The sequence below is a fragment of the Falco cherrug genome, chromosome 1, assembly GCF_023634085.1.
Source record: "Falco cherrug isolate bFalChe1 chromosome 1, bFalChe1.pri, whole genome shotgun sequence".
Taxonomy (NCBI): domain Eukaryota; kingdom Metazoa; phylum Chordata; class Aves; order Falconiformes; family Falconidae; genus Falco; species Falco cherrug.
This window is the reverse complement of record NC_073697.1, coordinates 76,214,605-76,236,553: the sequence shown is the minus strand read 5'-3', so window position 1 is coordinate 76,236,553 and position 21,949 is coordinate 76,214,605. Positions and strand designations below refer to the sequence as shown.

At 40.9% G+C, this 21,949-nt stretch overlaps 1 protein-coding gene across 8 annotated transcripts in view; it reads right to left on the bottom strand.

Moving 5' to 3' along the window:
* Positions 1-21,949, bottom strand: part of FAM13A (family with sequence similarity 13 member A) — a 133,844-nt gene that overhangs the window by 71,906 nt on the left and 39,989 nt on the right. For 7 of the 8 annotated variants that reach the window (XR_008730957.1, XM_055702450.1, XM_055702459.1 and 4 more), the window contains one exon: positions 3,921-4,093. Coding sequence is in view for 7 of the 8 variants with exons in the window: in XM_055702450.1 (XP_055558425.1) it covers positions 3,921-4,093 (173 nt within the window). In the remaining variant the exon portion in view is untranslated. Of the gene's footprint in view, positions 1-3,920; positions 4,094-4,620; positions 4,679-21,949 lie in introns of those variants that run through there. The other variant, XM_055702483.1, reaches the window with a different exon arrangement.

The window sequence follows — 21,949 nt, the reverse complement described above, 5'->3', positions numbered from 1 at the left end:
CAACAATCCCTCGCCGCACATTTTGGCTGCAGGATGCATGCATTTTCCCTCCTGCCTGAAGGCTATCCCTTTTTTCTTGTATACAAAGTTTAGCATGAAAGCCCAAGAGCACTGCTTGCAAGAGGCCCTCCTACCTTTGTATCCACTTAAATCTTAATATATCCTGTCCCTGAAGTAAAATTCATTTGAATCTGTTATTGGAAGCACTTCAGTTCTAGCACCTGTAGACACATCCAGAATCGTACCAGTTCCTACTGCAGGTACGTATGCCCTTTCTGAACCAGAGCTTTGAGCAGACTTTTGCCTTCTAGATAGTAGAAAGAAAGATGGACCTGAACAGGGACTCTGAGCTTCACAGGGCTGCAAGCCCAACCTAGCTCCCCCTGCACTGAGGGTCTGGTAAGGCCCCAGGAAGCCCTCTTCCCTCCTGCCTACACCCTAGGTCCAAAGCTGCTGCCTCCCCTGGCTCCTGAGAGCTGTGGTGCAGGTCTTGTGGCTCTCAGCCAGGTAAAGATCAAGTATGTGCATGGTTCCCAGGGGCCAGGAGTTTGGCTGCCATGCTCTGAAGCTCTGCACAGGAGCTCTTGCAAAAACGAGATAAACCTCGCAGAAATATGGACCAGGCTGCATATTGCCAGCAGACTTTCATCCTTCTTCCAGAGAACCAGTCTCTTCTCTCCTGCCCCTTCCTTTCTTTCTTTCTCCACTGTTTTGGGATTTACTTGAAGATTGTATTCAGATACAGTTTTTCGCTACTCCAGAATTATCAGTTTGCCCTTGGCACACAGCTATAATCATGAGGCAATTTTCAAGAGAACACAAATTATATTTTAGCGGGGATTATGGGTACCTATAGTTAATCCACCTATTTTGGTCAAAAAAAAAAAAAAGAACATATCGACTTTACAAATATAATTTTCTTAAGAAAAGTTGTGAACAGAAGGTGACACAGATTTTATGCTCTGCAATATGCTTTGATTGCAACTGATAATATCACATATTTAAAATGACAGCAGCACCTTCAAAAAATTCCTGTGATGAGGAATTTCATACCTGCAAAGAGGCATAACATGTCTTTCAATATTTAAAAAAACTGATAAGCCATTCTAGAAGACATTGTCACTATAGCTGCTACTTAATAAGTGAATGTTCATTATAAGGTCAACTGTATGAAGACACATACTGAGAGGTATTTTAAACAGTATCAAAAATTACTAATCAACCAGAAGTCTCTCATTTTCTCCCTGAAGACTTCTGCTCACATGTCAAATGAAACTGACTGAAAATTTATTAAAGATTACAGTCCTTTGCGGGGGGAGGGGGCCTTACAGGCTTAGTGTACGTGGTTATTTCTTCCCTGTTACACTTCTGAGCCTGCTAAAGGGGTTCTGCATCTACCATTCTGTGTAGCACTTCATCCTCTTCTGATCTACCCCTATCGTGGTATCTGAGCATGGAAAGGGAAAAAACACAAGCATTTTCATGAAACAGCAAATGATTATCATTGCCAAGAACAACCTTTATTCTTTTCTAACAAAGATCACATCATAGCTGAGCAGATACACTCATTTCACTAAAACATATCTGATAATTACATATAATTAATGATAACATTTACTTAAAAACTATTAGTACCTTGTGACAGAACACACACACCCCAACAAGAATATCAGTGTGTTTGCAAAGCACTTTACAGTCTAGGTCAAATGCCAGAGTCCTGCTGAAAAAGGTGAAAACTCCTAACGTTGCCTTGCGCAGAGATAATACCAGGTAATACCTCACTGTGAGCTTAGATTACACAGGACTGACACAAGGCTACCAAAAGCATGTTTAAACACACTCCTGATATATCAGAGCAATACATTAATACCCGGGAATCAGGGTTTCTGACTGTTGCACAGACAGCTATCCCCTACATATGTTAGGTCTGCTAGAGACCTCTCTCCCCTCTTCCTCTTAGGGGTGGTCCAGGGCTTCCTCTCCATCCCATCCTGCCCAACAACCTGTCATCCTGGAGCTGGGTAGAAAACAGCAAGCACTACCTACTCCTCTTTCAGCAGCAGCAGATCACTGACAGAAAAATACTGGAAGCTAACAGTAGTGCAGATGCTCAACCCAATTAGGTAAATATGTGCAGAAGTGTGATACAGGACAGAAAATGAGGGCGTTCTTGAACAAAACGGGATTGCAAGGGAATTAATTTCTACAGTTTATTAATTTCCCAGATAAAATCAGAGATGTGGACAGCTTCCATCTCAATGCCTGAGCATGGAGACGAGGCTTCTGCCTAATTACAAACGCAAGTCATTTGGTATTTATGTCCTGTGCCAGTATTGGCCCAACTGTCTCATCCTTCAACACTTCAGCAGTACTCTTCTAAGGAGTTACACATTGATGGCGAAGTATGAATACCTACAGGAAATAATTACATCTTTTGGAGAATATTCTCCTTGAAGAATCAAAAATTTTGGGGGCACCTCATGAAGCATGTCAGTTACACATCCCTTCCCAGACATAAGACTCAGCAGTCTTTGTTTGAACTCTCCAGCACCTGATTTCCCTTTACAGCTTGCAACACGTAGCGCGGTATGGGCAGGGGCACGCTCTCTGCCAAGCTCCAGCCCACCAATCCAAGAGGCTGTAACTCCTGACCCAGCACCACCTGCATGGTGGTAGAACTGTACTGCCTTCTCAGTTTTGCCAGCCGACTTGCTTCGCTAATAGTTTCCTAGCTCATCTCAGTCTAAAAGAGCTGGTTTAATGAACAGGTGTAAATGAACATGATGTCTCCTGGCTGCAGGAGTTCTGGGGGCAGGCTTGGGGACAGTAAACCACACAGCTGGCACAGCTAGAAGTCAAAGAGCGTGTGTGCCTGCAAGGTCTAGAAACCGAATTTGACATCTATGCTTCACCACCATCATTATGAATCAGAATCTGGTGTTGGTGCATAATTTGCTAACTTGTCTCACAAGCTGAGTGCTGTCTGTCTGTACTAGTGCTGAGAATAGCACTCGTCTCCTGCTTACACAGTGAAGTCACTCAGTTACGTGTCTGGCAGCACTGCCTCTGCTTTGTGCTCTGCGTTGGTATGCAGAGACACCACGGTGTCCTGTTCCATGACATGTAAATATCACTATTTCCCACATTAGGCCAACCCCACGTTTCAGCAGCATACAGCAATTTCCCACAGTAACCTGAATCCTTCATGTACTGCACTAGTCATGAGAAGAAAGGGAATGACAGACCCAATATCCCAAGAACAAAAAGATACCGATTCAGTCTGATGTTCAGGGAAAGACTTTACAAGAAACCAAATTGCCCATTACCTGTTCACCTCATTGACAAGGTGCCAGCAATCACAACTAAAAATACTGTTTTAGATAGATACTCTTAGACTCATAAATTCAGATAGAGACACTTCATTCTCTGTCTTCTGTGAAGAACACTAGGACTATCGTCATTCCTGCCAGAAAGATAAAACCCCTCAAAAGCCCCTTCCTTTTTGGACTGAAAATGGGAATAAAGTCAGCCATCTGCTAAAACTAAAACTGGGCAGATAAAATGCGCTTAATTACTCAGAGGAGACACTTTACATTTCATTGAATCTTCTACTCAGTGTAATTTCTAGTGCCTTATCTTAGATCCGTCCTGTCCACCTGCACTTCACCAAGCTGGCCACCTTCATATGCTTGAAAATTCATATTGGAAAGGCAAACTAAAGCACACAGATGACTTTGTAAGGAACTTGTTGGAATGTGTGGCTTCAACAGGGATATGCACGTTAATTTACCTTACACCCCAGCATACCGACTTTGTAAACATCAATGGAAGTGTTCAAAATGCTCCAGTTCAAAAGAGCTGGAGGTGCAGACACACAACAAAGAAAGAAACAAACACAAAGACAAAAGAGGAGCACTAACCTGGAGAAAAACGTATCACTGTTAATGAAGGAGATTTCATCTGTTAAATCCATCTCCTTCCAATGTGAACCACTGTCTGTTAATTGGAGGCTGACCTGAGGTATTCCATCTGACAGGCCTGGTTGTGGCACTAAGCGTGTTTGGCTGGATCCTTCCGTTGTGGACTTTGTCATCTACAGAAGCAAAGAGAGAGAAAAATGAAATATGAAAGGCAGAAAGGGCAGTGCAGCCTTTTCAGATCATCTGTAACAGAAGGACCATTCCGTACCAGTGTACAAACAGCAGAGAATATGACAACATGAAAAATCATAATATAAAATACATACAAATCAGGCATTCTGCTTGATAAGGACTATTTAAAGAAAAATAAAGGTGTGTATTGAAATAGCAGGGGCAAGACTGGAAGTAAAAAAAGGCAGGCAAGTAAAATAAACAGAAAGTTATTTTCTGCATCACAGAAGACAGACTAAAAACCTTCCCATTGAATTTGCTTCTTGACATAATTGGAGAAACAGATGGTAAAAGCAATTATCCACCTCTTCTCAACCCCCCTCCCATCCTTTTTAATGGCAACTGATGTTAACGTGTGTGCTGGAAAGAAATTTCTTAGGCCAATGTTCTGGATTGGCGTTTTTGCTGCCACAGCCAGGACAGAGAACTGGAAGTGCAGTCAGTGCTGCGTCAGGCAGGTGTCCAGTACCAGTGGCAGAGAAGGATGTTCAGGGGAAAAGAGCAAGTCTGGAGGTCTGCCCCTCATGCACCACCACAGCTTTGGGCAGGCTGTGGTTTAGGGCTTTTTTTTACTTGGAGGTTGCACCTGGTTGGTTCACTGTGTTTAACAGCAAACATCAAACATAACCTTTGTGATTTCATTCAGTTTTCTTGTCTTTAGCCTTTGCAAGATCCTATAGCTGGGAGTTTCACAACGTTGTTACACATTGATTAAAATAGAAAAACCCCACACTTCTGTTTAAGATATGGTGACAGATATTCTTTCCCTTGTTTTTGAATGATGAGAATTTGCAAATAATTTTCCTTACCCACCCACCCCATACCATTTTTGACTTTATACTACTCCACTAGTAGTACGTAATCAGACTGATAAGAATCCAGTTCATAGAGTGTTTCATTTTACAGCAGTAATTCTGGCGCATTTGATTGTTTTTGCTGCTTTTCTCTACACCTTTTTACCTTCTACTAAGTCTCTTTTGAAAAATGTAGCCAGAACTGCAGGCAGCATTATATACATAGGAAGATTTGTGGTGGCTTCTCATGAAAATCCAACTTTTAATTTGCTTTCATGGTTGCTTACCGAGCTGACAGCTTTGTGACCTCTTCGCAGTATTAAGAGATCTTTTCTGAAAACAATAGCTAATTTGGTGTTCGTCAGTACACACACGTATATAATTTGTGGGGTTTTGTAGACATCAGTCAGCATACAGTGATGGAAATTCAACTAATCATTTTTTTCAGCCAATACAGAGTATATTAGGAGCCCTCTGTAAATCCCTATAGCCAGCTTTTAGTTTTTCCTACTTTGAGTCATTTACTATTATCAGGACATTCAGTCTCTTTCTGGGTCATATTGAAATGACTGAATAGCACAGATTCCAGCAAAGATCCTTGAGGGACTTCCCAGGAAACCTCTCTCCACTGACAAAGCACTCATATATTTTTATTGCTTTCTAACTATTAATCCATAAAAAGTCTTTCCTTCTAATCACAAGACATCTTTGCTTCTTTGAAAACCTTTGATAATCCTATCAAAACCTTTTCAAAGTTCAAGTGCACTAGATTGACTATACCCGTCCACATGCTCGCTGGCTCCTCTCTGACAGTTTTTTCTCTAAAGAAGTAATGTTCGTGACTCCTAATGACTCTGATTATCCATTTGTTTATTGATTCTGCTGCCTGCTATAGTTTCTACAAATGTGCTGGACAGTAAGTCAGACTTTCTGGATCACTCCTAAAGTCTTTTCATACCTGGCTTACCCTAAGATATTTTTGTAAAATTCTTGATTTTACCTCTGTTTCATAATGCTTTGTTTCACTCACAATTGTTTTCTAATGCTTTGTGTGTGTTGAAAAGTTTCCTGGGACAGAAAGCCGCTCCTTACTGAGCTCTGAAGAGAACAAACTGAAAAATAGTATGTGTATCAGAGGCAAAGGGAAACCAGAAAGGTACAGTGAGACACCTTCCCGGTTTCAGCTTCTGGACACTGCCCACTCTCCACAAGATCCTGCCTTTGCTGATGTCAACAGGTATTTTGCTTGGAGTGAAGACCTCACCTTTGGACCACCTCTAGCTTCCAGCAATTCTCTGTTAGCGCACTGCCTACAGTGGTCACCGACTGTTACCACCACCGAACTGGGCGCACAGCATGCCAGCACCAGGCTGTGGCTCTCAGCTGCTACTAAGTGCCAGCGGTGCTGTGATTTAGAAGGGGAAGACCATGTCTGTGGAGAGGAGGGGAGGCAGGGAGCTACACATCCACAGCATTACAGGAGGGAATCACAACGGGAGGCAGCAGGGCCTGGGATCTGGAGGCAGCAACTCAATTCTGCTGGAATGGCTGTTAAGCCTTTCTTTCCCACTGGAAACTTGCAGTCACTCAGTTTAGCTTTTCTGCAGCTGGAGGTGACTGTTACCTGTTGTGCCTGCACAGGGACATCTCTCACCATGGGCTTTTGATGTTACTTCACCACCACCTGCTAGAGCTGATGCCATGCACACTAGAAAAGCTCTCAACCAGAGTAACAAGAAATGGTGACTATACACATGCACAAACCTCTAAACTAAAACAGTTCCTACACTGTCCCATTAGTACTTTAGAGAAACATACTTGGGTGTAAGCAAAACAGGCAACTTCTATGATGTACCACATACACCAGCAGCAATTGAAGCCTGGAAAACATCAGGAAGCCAGCCTTTCCACCTCTACCATACTGTGTGCATCCTGATTTAAGAATGCAATTAAAAAAGCTAAGTGATTTTGCTACCAGAATCTGCTTTACCCAACAAGAAGTGCAAGGGAACGGGCAACATCTGCTAAACAGCATGTACCAGATTCCCTCTGTGCATATTGTTCATGAACTTTACACTGATTTACAGAAGTTCCTTATACTGGAGAATTCAAGATAAAACCTATTTATTGTTCTGGTGCTTTAAAAGTAAAAAAAAAATAATGTTTTGGTACAGTCTTCTATTCTTTTTGTTTTCTGGCAGTATAAGATCACTTGGACGCAACCACTTCTGACAAAAGGCATGCCAATCACATACAAGTTCTACAGGAAAATTCTGTTTGAAAGATCAGATTCAAATTTAGCATTACCACTGCATTTTTAGGGCACTTCAAAATCATTAAGAGGTAGAAGGAACCAGTGTTCTCCATCCTCTGTTCCAGATGATCCATAAGCTAGCTGATAGCTTTGGAAAACAGTATCATAGCATTGTAGTTATTTCTTCAGCAATATAGGCTACAAGTAATGGCAACTTATATCTGAATTAAACTTACATTTACTTTCTTTTTGGACAAAACTGCTTTCAGTTGCATCAGTATAAAAATGCAGGTAAAGTATTCACTGAACTCACACATGGAAACTTAAAAAAAATTTTCATTTAAGTAACTTGTCTTTAATCCTTACCAACAATAGAAAGGAACAATGTTCACTATCTCATTCTACAGTTAGCAACTGTGTGAGAAAGCCACCTGTGCAACTACTGTAACAGCAGCACTTCACTGGGTGCCACTGAGATGAAGGCATGCCTGTGGGTAGACAAAGACTTATGTAATTTGAATTCCTTACAAAGCAGATTAACAAACTATGGACAGAGGCAGCTGAAATGCTTTTTGGGTGGTGGAGCTCTGGTGAAAAAAATTTGGCAGATTTCTTTGTTCATACACATGTGTATGTTTCATGCAATGAAGTCTGAAAGAACAATACCTTCCAAAATGAGGACCGCGCTTTGCAAAACAGCAATGCTACAAGTTACTCATTATCAAGACGATACTGGGAAGACAAATTTATTTAGCTGTTAAATGATAGGAAAGAGAAGAAAAAAAACAAAAAGAGGAACACTTTCTAAACTATATTCTAATATTCTCCAATTTCTCCTTTTTGTGATCAGTCTAATGTGCAACCTCCCCCTCTGGGGACATGGAGGATAGCCAGTGGAAACCCCAGGGCGTGACCATTATAAAGTCACACAAGAAATCCCTAAGAGTTCAAGGATTAGTTTACAAGGAAACAACAACAACAAAAAAAGTCCCTATAGAAACTTGTTGCATGTTGTAACACATTTCTACAGGCTGTTACACTCTTTAAGAAGCATTGCAGGAGGTTTGTAGCTCCCTGTGCAACACACCTTCATTTGCGTTTTGCCTCCAGAGCAGACAATCCACCAAATGACAAAAAAAGACTCAAGCAAGGTTTAAAAAGGTCACCAGTGGAAGAATCCCCACATGTGGTGTGGCATGTGTCAAAGAAGCATTTTGTCCCAGGTGAATTCTAACTGACATGTTCTGCCAAAGAGAAATCTATAAATCTTTGTAAATAAATAAAAAGCTTCACTTTGGAAGAAGACACCAATAAATGCAAGGACAATCCCAAAGATGAGGGATGTTTTGGTTGAAGAGCAAGTTATTTGATATTTGTCTCCCGCAAGTTTTTTATCTGGTGAAGTTTAACCTCACACTTCATTTGGCAAAGATCAGATTCACTCTGAACCAGGTATGTTGTAGGCTGTAACATTATAGTTCCAGACTGTGGCTGCTGAAAGCATGGGCTATGCCTAAGTCTGTTTTAAAATACATCTTCATCCTCAGCTAAATACAAGTAAAATAGTATCAGGTGCTACTGACAATCAAAGGGACCATCCCAATAAAGGATAATCCAAACACCAAAGAGCAGACAACTACAAGGAATTATTACAATTATTACACCATACATCCTGCATTTGGCTTTCAAATTTTGCTGTCTCATAAAGTTCAGATGCAAGGAACTGTGTTTGCAGTTTTAATAGAGACTAGTCAGTTTTGTGACCAGTATAAACATGTATCATGACGGGTGTTAAAGAAAGCGCAAGAAAATTTTTCCCCTAGAGGCACACGCTGACCAGTCAAGGTGGCACCATCCCACACAATACCACTGCCAAGATCCTTCGTAACTGACTGGGTGCATCACAGAGATGTTTCATCTCCTTATGAGGTGTCCTAAGTTCCTGGGTTCAAAGACAAATATGCCATATTTTCTAATGATCTGATGTGGTATGGTGACTGATCTTTCTCTGTTCTTGAAGAACAGGGACTGCTCCATACCAAGATCAGTCTGGAGAGCTCCGTGCATATGCATCAACATGGAGTAAGACATTGATCCTTAGCACAGGTCATCCTGCTTTTCCAAGTACCTTACTCGTCTTCTCAAGGAGGAAAAAGAAACTTCCAGTATCACAAGTTATGCGTGAACACATTCAATAATTAGGACAATTCATACCACTTGAGTAAGTAATTATGAAGTCTAAACGCAGAACTTTTGGAAGAAACTAGCTATGAGTTTATATTTAAATGTCATAATTGAAAGGATGATAAAGATGTTTCCACAAAGTTGTAATAAACAAACAGGAGGTATTTAAAACATATACAGCACATTATTTAATACTGCATGAACATAGTACTCTTTCAGACAAGAGAGCAACCGCTCTCAAAAACTCCATTAACAAACAAATGGTACTCTCAGAGCTGTGCACCAAAACAAAGAGGTCCATATTACCTTTTGAAGAGCTTCATATTTTGTCAGCCCGAGACTCTTTCGGCTTACAAGTTGTATGTATCAATGCAAATATTGTACAGAATAGAAAAAGGCACATTTCTGTGCAAAAACCTAGGTGTGGACGAGAAATGCAGGGGAAATTAGAATGTTTTCTTTCTCACTCCAGTCTCAATCTGGCTAGCTATCAGCACAAACCTTACACATCAATCTATCCACTCATCAGTGTTACCTCTGCCTCATGAATGACTGAGAAACGGGAACCATTAGCCAGAGGTACCTCTTGCCCGACAGCTAACCAACCTGATTCAACCAGTTCCGTTCAGTCAAATAACTGGGGATGAGCCACCTGCCAAAGTTACCCAGGCTTGGTATTTGGCCACTGATATATTACACCGACTCCATTTTAAACACCAACTGTTTCAAAGGGTTTTCTAATCACACGTACACAGAGCTGTAAGCTCTCTACCAAGGTTACTTAATGGTAACAACAATGATGGCGAATTTTATCAGGCTTTGCTTGGAAATACACACTTTTGCTGGAGGGTTTAGGTTGTCCTAAGTTGTTCCAGAGGATCAGGGGGAAATTCCTTGGTCTATTCACTGAATGACTTGAAGGGCTTTGCTGTCTCAGCAGGAGTTATGCTGTACTTGTGTTGTTCTCTAAAGCTTCAGAGTGCAGCCAGCTCTCACACAGCACCAGCTTCAGCACCATTTTACTGCAGTCAGGGACTTCTGGGATGAATCTGGATAGGATGCATCTCCTGCAGCTATGAGGACCATTTATCTTTCAGGCCCAAAGGGCTTTCAAAGGCAGGGCTAATTCTGCAGTGAGATTTTTCAGTTACAGTCACCTCATGCTTCTGACATTACTCTCTCACTTTTCTATTCTTGTGCTCCAAAGGTGGGCCTGATTCATTATGTTACTGGCCACAGCACGGAATTTCTGTGTGTGAGGAACCAAGTGCCAAAGTCGTTTAAATGCTATGTGTACTACACTAGCAGGAACAAAGACGCCCCGAGAGGCTGTGGAACAACATCATCTAAACACACCTGAACTATGCTGGCATTTTTTTCCTTAACAGTAGAGCTTAAGGCAAGGGAAAAGCTACAGATGTCATTTATCTGGACTTCTTGAAGGTTTTTTGACATAGTCCCCCACAACATCCTCCTCTCTGAATTGGAGAGATGATTTGATGGGTAGACTGTTCAGTGGAGGAGTTGGCCGGATGGTTGCATCCAGAGAGTAGCGGTCAATGGCTCAATGTCCAGACGGAGATCAGTGACCCCTCAGGGGTCTGTTTTGGGACCACTACTGTTTAATATCGTCATCAATGACACAGCACGATCAAGTCCATCCTCAGCAAGTCTGCAAATAAGACCAAGCTGCGTGGTGCAGCTGACACGCTGGAGGGACAGGATGCCATTCAGAGGGACCTAGACAAGCTTGAGAAGTTGGTCCCATGTGACCTTCATGAGGTTCAACAAGGCCAAGTGCAAGGTCCTGCACCCGGGTCAGGGCAACACCTGACATCAATACAAGCTGGCGGATGAAGGGATTAAGGACAGTCCTGTGGAGAAGGACTTGCATGTACTGGCGCATGAAAAACTGGCCATGAACCAGCAATGTGAGCTTGCAGCCCAGAAAACCAACAGCATCCTGGGCTGCATCAAAAGAAGCGTGGCCAGCAGATCGAGGGAGATTATTCTGCCCCTCTAGTCCACTCTGGTGAGAGCCCACCTGGAGCACTGCATCAAGCTCTGGGGTCCTTAGTACAAGAAAGACATGGGCCTGTTGGAGCAGTTCCAGAGGAGGGCCACAAAAATGATCAGAGGGATGGAACACCCCTCTTATGAGGAAAGGCTGAGAGAGTTGGGGTTGTTCAGCCTCTAGAAGAGAAAGGTTTGGGGACACCTTATTGCAGCCTTTCAGTATTTAAAGGGGGCTTTTACGAAAGGTGGGGACAGACATTTTTAGTAGGGCCTGTTGTGACAGGGCAAGAGGTAATGGTTTTAAACTAAAAGAGGGTAGATTCAGACTAGATAGAAGGAAGAAACTGTTTATGATGAGGGTGGTGAAACATTGGCACAGGTTGTTCAGAGAGGTGGCAGATGCCCCACCCCTGGAAACATTCAAGGTCAAGTTGGATGTGGCTCTCAGAAACCTGATCAGAGGTTGAAGATGCCCTTGCTCATTGTACAGGGTTGGACTTGACCATTAAAGGTCCCTTCCAACCCAAACCATTCTATAATTCTAAGTCCTTAAGCCTGGACTAAACTTAAAGCAAGAGAACAGTTAAAGACTGCTGCAAGTGCTAAAAATGGGCTTGGGTTTAAATACTTGCCAAAGCACAGACTCAGTTCTGAAAGTAATAAAATGTAAAAAGGTAATTAAAACCCCCTCAATTCATCACTTCACCTACCACCTGCAATATTGATTTTAAAACCACATAGGCATATTACAGCTGACAAGTTCTTCTCAAAGAAAGAATGCCTCATCATCCTAAATACACTGACACTGGGAGACAAAGATCAATACCTCCATAATTCTTCCCAGGTTTAGCAGAGAGGCAGCACAGATAACATAAGCAATAACACATACTTGCAAAGCTCAGTTACCAGCTCTCTTCCATACTCGGAACCAAGTCCCAAATCCTTCCTTGATTAACTGCCACACTGAAATCATAAAGTCACGATGAATGTAGTCATCCTTACAATCTGTGCAGCTGCCACTGCCAAATTTGGATTTCTCTTACTCTACTCGTATTTTTAGGTATTAGATCACTAAAACACCTCCTCTGTACTCCGCCCTACTCGGATATCAAAGTTATAAATTTCATGCAATCCCGAAGCATATGATGCTTTAAAGTTCAACCAAGTTCTGATGTTTTATGCAAATTCCTGCCTCTTCATGAGGACAAGACCGGCTGGAATCAAACAGCTGAGAAGTATCTTCCTTTAAACCACATCACCACAGTCTCCATATTTGACAGAAGCCACTGCAAATAGCAGAACTGCTTAAATGCTTAGAAGTAAACACACGTTTAAAACTTCGTTAACGCAGCATGATTCCAGAGGTATCTGAGAGCAAATGCTCTCAGAAAGCCTACAACATTCAAGCACAGCTATGCAGATACTGCATTTCTAGCTCCAGAGTTAGTTCACTTGTTACTGGCTGTGAATCCCGTAACTTTGTTCAGTAAACCTTCTCAAAGTTAGTCATGTCTCTGTTATAGACTGGTCAAAACCCATGGACTTCAAATTATATAGGAATCACTTGCAATTTGACTTATGACCATAATCCTGTTTTTAACTGCTATACCGAATTTTGACTTGTCTTCAGTGAAGTTTTAAATAAAGGCTGTAACAGCAATTACTGATGGTGTTGCAGATATCCAAATCACAATAAACTCGCTGTCTCTAACTGCACCAGATCCACAGAGCTAACTGAAATGAAGAGCAGTAGACACTTATTTTATTTATTAAAGTTAATAGACAGGATTCTGAATATAGACTGAGACTCACTGAGATGGTAACAGATCTCCCCAGTTACTTCCCTACCAAAAAAAATCCCTTGAAACCTCAGAAATGCTGCTGATAGAAAAGCCTGGAGAAAAAGAAAACTGTACAGTATGGCTGATTCTGGTCTAAGGCCTCATGAAACCACTACAGGAAACAGCACCTGTGGTTTATCAAAGCTGTTTAAATTATAATGTCTCAATGAGTGTATTTGAGCTTGCTACTCATTGTTCTTTGTACCAACAAGAATAAAAAGAGATACATAGAGGAATCAGTTCCAGCTGCTCTCATCTTTCGACAGAAATTGGGCATCTGAGACTCTGCATACTTTGGCTACATAATTCAAATACCTGCACTAAATTTAATGCATCAACGAACATGACTTTAGTAGTACCTACCCTGTGGACCACCTACCTACTGTTACCCCGGCTTTTAGCGCATTAACTGGAAAACGTTTGGTTACATTTACCTTCTTCCCAGACTCACTGCCCAAACACTTTGTCAAACCAGCCTACTCAGTGAACCCTGTAATACAGAAAGGGAAAAGCCCTATATATATATATGTTCACTGTGTCTTCGTTTCCCAGTGTTTACCCACGCTACCTGTGTTTCCATACTTATTTAGGCAGCCACTATCTTGGTTTAAACTATCCATGTGTGACTAAGAACGCTAGACTTAATGACAAGTAGAAGCTCCCTAAAAGATGTCAATAATACTGACCCTATCAGCTCTATTTCCTAAGACGCATCATATAACTTACTGAATCATTTTGCCACCAGTGAAAAAGGCTTTTTACCATAAATATATTGCTGCATGATATGTAAGAAAAATAAATCCAATGCAAAATACTTTGACAGCAAAGTGGCCGTTTATTATGACCTGGGACAACACTCACATTATTGATATTTAAGGAGAACAAAATTTGCCGGTTTTCTCTGTGCAACTGGCAATTCCAAGTATCAAAGAGCTTGATTAAGTGCTTTACCAAAAATAACCGACACACTGGTACTCAAGTAAGGTCTGAATGAACAGTGAAAAAGTTGTTGGAGACAGTTCCACTAGGGCAGATTCAGTGAACAAATCCCAAATTCTCCCTGAAGGCTAAACATAAAAATTGTACGCTCCAGAAAGATGTAATACAAACTGAAAGCTATCCTGTCCTAAAAATGTTCAAATTCCAGGAATCAACCCAGTAGTAAGATTACCTTCAAACCTGGGACTCTCCATGGTACAAAAGGTTGTTGCAGTGAACCAACAATACCTTGCAGCCCCTTTTCTGCAGGAGGCCAGGTGCATTTGCCTAAGGAAATCCCTTCAGCCTCTACCCTGTGCCCCTCTACAGGCAGCTTTGTCAAGACGCCACAAGCTTGCAGCACGCATGGGATGGAGGCCAAAAAGCAACATGATGTATGGGCCTCAAGCCAGAAGATACAACAACCTCCCAGCAATTGACAGCTGCTAGAGTTTTCTGCAGTTTTTTTGCAGAAGCACACCTTGCATGGGCAATGTTCTGAACCATGGGTGGAGAGAACTTTCTCCAAGCGGAGAGGAAAGAGCAGGATTGATGCAGACCTTGCAAGTCAGGGGTCTGCAGGTGCAGCAGAGAACAGCAGCCTGCAGCTGAGCCACAACCAGTTCATTGCAAATTAAAATGAAATGTTTTAAGCGTCTGATTTAGCAACCGCATCCATCAACGAGGAATCTCAGTGAAAGTTAATGTTGAGGACCAACCTCATATGGAAAACAAGTATGCATGCCTTCACATCAGGGAGATATTCTGCCTAGTTTCAAAGAAATATACAGGAAAAATTACATAATAACAAAAATAACTTCTTCTTGAGGCAATACCAAATCACTTATGCGTATGCTTTCTAGCACAATATTAAATAATCCTCTCTTGCACTCCCTTCCTAGAGATTTCCATCAGCTAATGATTTGGCACATACTGTCTGTGTGTCTCAAAATTATCTTACTGCCCTGAGAAAGACTATAGTTTGGTGGTTTTTTTTTCAGTTCCCCCTTTTAAATTTATGTAATTACTTCCGTACATGAACTTCTGGTAACCTAGATCTGCCCCATGTGTAAGCCTGGTTCCACATACTCTTGCAAAGTCACTCACAAATTCATTTTTGAACTCCAAGGACCTCAAACTCCCCCTTTTCATCTCCTGTGTCCACACTCCCAGGCAATGCACTAACACATCAGACTGGCTGTGTTTTCTCTTACAGGATTTCTCTCTAGAATTGTGTCTATGCATGTATGAACATCATTATCAAGTATAAAGCAGGGGCAAATCAGCCTCATAGGTAAAACCAGTTAGTGGACTGTAAAAGGTATTTACCTTCTTTCCTTTGCATCTCTGTTTCACATACGGAGACTGGAAAGATGGATCTACCATTGGCCACAGTAACAGTATCTCTTAAGGCCTTTGCTCCATACTGGTGGCTATTCTTCAGCTTCAGTATTTTTAAGCAATGTCAAGCACAGTAGAGATGCTGATGAGGTATCAGGCATCCTACTACCTCAAACTACCAAGTGAAGCTTTGGTTAATGAGTCCCAAGGTTGCTTTCATAAGCAGACACCTTGCACCAACCAGGAATTCTGTCACAGGCTTGACAAAGACAAAGAATCAGCTTAATCTTCTTTTGGGCATGCTTAGGTGGGGTCAGCACTACAAGTCAAGCAATTACTGCTAAACAGTTGGTCTGTACCAACTCCTTGTGTGGACTCATATAGCACAGAGCATACCTTGGTGCAGCAGCAAAGCTTATGGCCCCTTAAGAAATATCAAAATTAAGCCTCAGTTGCTACCCTGAACGTAAAGTCAGAGCATACCCACAGACAGCAACGATAACCTAAATATTTGTATCCAACTCTGCTGACCACAGAGATGCTGCTCTGCTGGGAATAACTTCTGACTGTCATTCCCTTGGTTTCTTTGGACTGTCCTAGCTTGAAAGTAGGTATCTAGAGTAAGAAGTACAAATACAGCCAGGTGATCACAATCGGAGAAGAGATGTAAGAATGAACTTAGAAGGCTGACTATGGTAATGTTTTCAGTTTCCCACAGGGCAGGCCTTCTGCTCATGTCTGTATCCAGCTGCCCATCCAGAACAATAGTGAGAGCCATAAAAATGATGCTAGGTTACTGTAGTTACAATGGGCATCATTTGGTATTTCAATATACTCTTAAAATAAATATGCCACCTCTGGTGAAGAAATCTTAAAGCAAACGCTCTGTAAACATCAGCTATGCTGTGAAAGGGCAAATGTTAATGAGAGCATCAAAAGCCAGAAAACAGAGGTAAGTCAGTACAGCACCCATCACATTCCTCCAACCTTCCTGCTGGCTGACCGAGGTGTGAAAAAGTGTTTGCCAAAGGATTTCTGCGTTTGAAAAGCGTGAAGCTGTGCCAAAATTCAGAGCTGCTCCACTGAAGTCCATGTAAGTAGGTTGGAAAGTCTCACACAAGCTGCTGAGAAACCTGTCTTTCTCCATGTATGGTACTTCTTGCCTTCACAGCATGACAATGAATTACACAGTAATGAAAGAATTTGCTGCCTAAAAGACTCTGTTGACACTGGCCTGAACTGTACTATATCCCATAAAGTGCAGATAGATCCTTCAAGGAAAATAGTTTTCTCTCTGTATTTCTCCTGTCCTGCAATACCATATGGCTGACATTAATAAAGGAACTTAAGAACTGAAATGACTACTGCAAAGGTCCACTCCAGCTACCCAATCACTTTTCCTTCCCAGTAATAAAGCAAGCTGTTTGCGAAGTCTGTAAAAAAAAAAAAAAAGCAGGTTCAGGCTTTGGGGATTTTGAAGAGAGGGGGAGCAGCACGTTCAAGTATACCATTAAACTGGTACTACACGTGCCTGAGCTCAACTAGTACATTTTTTATGGCCCTCTGAATCAACACAGTAATACAGATAAGCTGAGACTCCACTAGAAATTCCACTAGACCATGTAACAATCCAGCAAAAAGGGCTATAAACTTCCTGTTCTTGCAGCATTCACCTCTAAACTAGAAATAGTATCACAAAATACATTCTGTACTCTAACACTATCTTCAAGGTGATCTCATAGGTCTTTTCCATTGCCCATTTTCATGGCACTGTATCTTTGTTTTCAGTAATTATACCTCTAATTTTAAATACAAGTCATTGCAGACAAATGACTCAAGAGTCATGTAGGTGTGTTATATCAGATTCTTCTGTCACTTGCCAGCAAAAGTTAGAAATAACATTCCTGCAGTTAGCATAGGACCAGGCTTGCCACTGACTGAATACTATTAAGATGAGCATGTGATTGCAGGAATCACGCAGTACAATAATTGTTTTCATTATCTTGGAGATGAAAAAATGAGAACAGTGTGTGTAACTAAAAGTAGCACACTTAAGTGGGCTATCAAAGCGTGCAGTTAACGGATTCTGTAACAGCACAGGTAGATTGATGTGTTTCAGTATAAAAATGCATTTCGTTTACTCAAAATAATGCTTCCAAGGGAACAGGAGATCCGTATACTGAGAACACAGCAAGCAGCTCTAGCTAAGAACCTGTTAAACATTAACCTCCACAAGTCTGCCAACACAGGCTGTGGCAAGAGAACTTCTTTGCGCTGGGAAGAGTGCACACAAGAATATTTTTGTGGTTGTCTAAAAAAAGATGGTATTTACAGTTTATTCCAACACTTGCAAATCTCCTGTCCCCTCCTTATTGTCCTCCAATCCATGCTGGTTTTTACAAGGCAGTCGTTAGCACAAGATTATACCACTCCTACAAACTGGCTGTTTTCTCTTAATTTTGCAGCATATCTTTACATTAATTAAGACACGGGGAAAAACTCACCACCATTAAAACAAAAGACGCAGCTGAAAGGCAAAAGCTAGTAGAAGGTACCAGGCAGGCCCAACAGTCACATTTTCAGGCTGCCTAGGTTCCTAGGCTACTTGGAAAACTTACAACAAACAAAGCAAAATCAGAACCTCAAACACAGTTCAAGCTGAGAATCTGCTGTTGTCAATGTTTTATTCTTAAATATTAGCTCCCAAAGGACTGGCAGTCTGTTTGATGTTACCCTTTAAAATCCATAAAGTAGAAAGAACATGTGCTCATTTCCAATAATATATCACACTTCAGTAACTAAGCATATTTTGTAATATATTTTGTTTTTTAAACATCCTGTGAACTGGCAGCTCAAAAAAATTAAATCATTCTGATTCCTAACTCTACTAGCAAAGATTAAATAGCTGTAGATCTTGCGAAATCTGATCCTGACGCTCTCAGAACACACTCTGGTATTGGGATTCAAACAATAAACATAAATCATAATTTTCAGATGTGAGTATTTAAAGTCAGGCACCTGCATTCCACATGGAGAAATAAAAATGTCGAAATTTAGTCAAGTCACATTTGCAAAGACTTAAAGAGCAGATGTCTGACTGTGTTTCTGATAAGAAAGATTATGGAACTACACCAACTATTGTACTTGCATAAAAAAATAATTATGTAGTTACCTATATGCATTTCTCTGCATCTCTCAATTACTGAAGTTTGAAAATCCTTTGAGATTTCTATTTATTCATTTCTAGTGTTGCTTGTGAAATTTGTGAAACTACAGGATGGAATCTGTTTGGAAGCCTATTTTCCTTTAAAACCAATGAAATGGCTACTATACAGCTGGGATATATCAACTTGGACCCATAACATGACTAGCATGCATCCCATGCAGGAGTAGTACCCAAGAATCACTCTTCTAAACCATTAGAGACACCCAGAGAATGCTGTGAGCAGTCAGGCTTATTAGCAATTGCATAATTTCCATTCTCATATGAAGAAAAAAAAATCTCCAGTACAGCATACAGGATACAAACAAGCTCAAGGTGTGTTTTGCCCAATTGTGTATGCTCAATGATCAGTGTAACTTAACTGTCTACATCAGAAAAATTACCCAAGTCTTGCTTACTGTCAATAGCTGCCTGCAACCACCTCTCCATCCCAAACAGACAATCCCACCTGGAAAAACTGCCACCTCCCACCTATCAACTCTGAATGATGCAGGAGCCTCTCCAAAACCTGCCCAGAGGAGAGTACCTGCTCATTATGGCATCAGGTCTCGCCGTCAAGCCCAACTACTGTTACTAAGGGAAATGTTCTACTATCAAGAATATTTGGGCCAAAGAAAATAGCATCTGTACAGGACCACTGTCAAATCCCAGGTTTTGAACTAAGCTTCTTTAATGATTTTCTAAGAAAGAATTGAAAAGTTCATGGGACAGCCAGAGACTATTGATCTAGTTTCCTAACTTTGACAGGCAATGTTTATTGGCAAATGGTCCAGTCAGAAGTATGTCAGCATAAAGCAAAGCCTCTAGTCATCTTCTAAACTCATGAATGCAGAAAATTCAGAGACTTCCAAATCTTCCTAACCTGACACTGTAATAACTTCCATTCTAAATCATGGCCTGTTATTTTCCATGAGATGCATTATCATTGTACCAAAACTCCCAAATACTTTATATTGCTCAAACAGCTCAACAAATCTGTAAGCTCCCTTCAGGCATGCCTGAGACCATCCTTTAGCTCTGGGTTAACGTAGCAGCACTTCCTGACCCTCAAGATGAGATTTTTAGGTATGACTCTGCTACAAATACTAATAATTATCAAAACCTACTACACAGCACAGCTGACTTGCTCATACAACCCAAACCAGAGGAGAACTCCTCATTCAAGTCGCAGCCCAGTGTTCTTACACCTGGAACAGATGAATTACACTGGCCCGAGGAACAGGTCCTCTTCCTTAAGAAGGCTATTGTGCCGATAAAGATTTTTTTCTCTCTCTGGCAGATTCTTTGCAAGTCATACAAACTGCAGATTTTACAATTTACAATGCAAGAGACTCCACCTCAATAAAAGCTTTAAACCAATTAACTATGGAGACCTCCGTGGTAAGGAAAGATTAGAACATCCCTACAATACTCTTTGACCTATTCATTCTTCAAGAGAATAACCCTTTCATGTCAAAAAGCGCTGATGCTAATACAGACAGGGGGTTGAGTACTCCAGCTCCTACCTTTGTCCCACATGAATGAAGAAACACAATAGGTCAAGGACATCCTTAAAGCAGAGACTAAATAATGGCAGGGTATAAGACACTTAGCAATGTCTCTTTGTTATTCTCCCTGTACTTCTCCTCATGTTTATCTCTTTGGACAGACAGACCGACTGGGATTAGTGGTAGAAGGGTGAGAGTGTTCAAATACACATATATTTTCAATTACATATTTTAATTAATTTTATGGAGATAACTAACATCAGCAGAAAAGACTAAGAAAGACCCTAGCACAGAAAGACCTGACCTCCCACCATCCTGAATAGTTAGCGCTACTGGCTCTAGATGAGAACCTTGGCAAATTTTCAGTAACTTTCAATGGAATGAGAAAATACTTGCTACAGTAGTTCAGCTTGAGTTATTCATTATACCTTCTCTTCAAACAATAAACTGTGCTGGGTCCTATATCCATGGCCATTACTAAGTAAGAGGGATTCATACAGCATACTTGCATGTTGCACTGTTATCTGGCTAGGATGCAAAGTTCAAACTGAACATAATATTACCCTTGCTTTTATCCTTTTCAACAAATTGTTCAATGGGCATAAAAATCGTTACATTTCAGCCTCAGTCAGCTGTAGCCCCAGAAATACTGAACTGCACATTGAATTTAGTCTTTTGTATTTGCAGCACACTACCACACCATAACAAGAGTTCAAATGCATCTGATTACAACTGTCCCAGGAAGGAATAAGGAAAAAAAGTTAGTAAAAACAATGGTTATACACTGTGCTCTATTTTAATGACAGAGATAAACTTATTTGTTGATAATTTGGTATTCCAAGATATCTTTGTAACAACCTCATTATTACTGCTGTGCCCAACCTCTCTTTCCTACTTGGTTCAGTAATTAATCTCTTTTTGGCCTCACAAACTGCATAATCAAAGGAAACCGGCCTGTGGGATTTTCAGTTTGAAATGCTGCTAGAAAGCATCAGATCTATTTTGTTAGCTGTTAATACCTAGAAAATGACCTTAATTAAAACAAACTTGAATTTTTGCAATGTGAAGCTTTTTCTTAACTAAGGCATAAATTAGGCCTTTTTTTTTACAGAATGAGTCAGATTGCCTTCTGATATAAAGAAGGTGCATCTCTGAACTTCACCAAAACATCATCCAATTTACTGCATCAAAGTATTTGGCCTTGTACCCCAAAAAAAGAGCTATTACAAATGACTGTTTGCTCACTGATTCTATGCAGCAGCTTGACAGAAAAACCAGTTATTGTCAGTGCAGTAATTACGGCTGCAAATGTGAGTACTAATTTTTCATTAGAAAAAAGAAATCATGGTAGCTTGTAGGGAGGATCTGACAGAGATATACAAAGTCATGAGTGGTAGAGAGAAGATGGACTGTTCACCATCTCCTTCAGTTAACAAAAATAAAGAAAACCAAGAAAAAAATAAAGAAAAAAAAAACCCAGGTGACCTTCAAATGACTCTAGTAAAAGCCATGTGTATAACAAACAAAAGCAGTCAGTTCTTCACGTGAGAGGAAGCAATTTGTGGCACTTTGCCAGATGTCATGTTGGAAGCAAAAAGCTTACACATGTGCAAGGGGTACACAAGACAATTACTTCGGACATCACTAAGTACACAATCCACATCAAAACCAGGAAAGCTT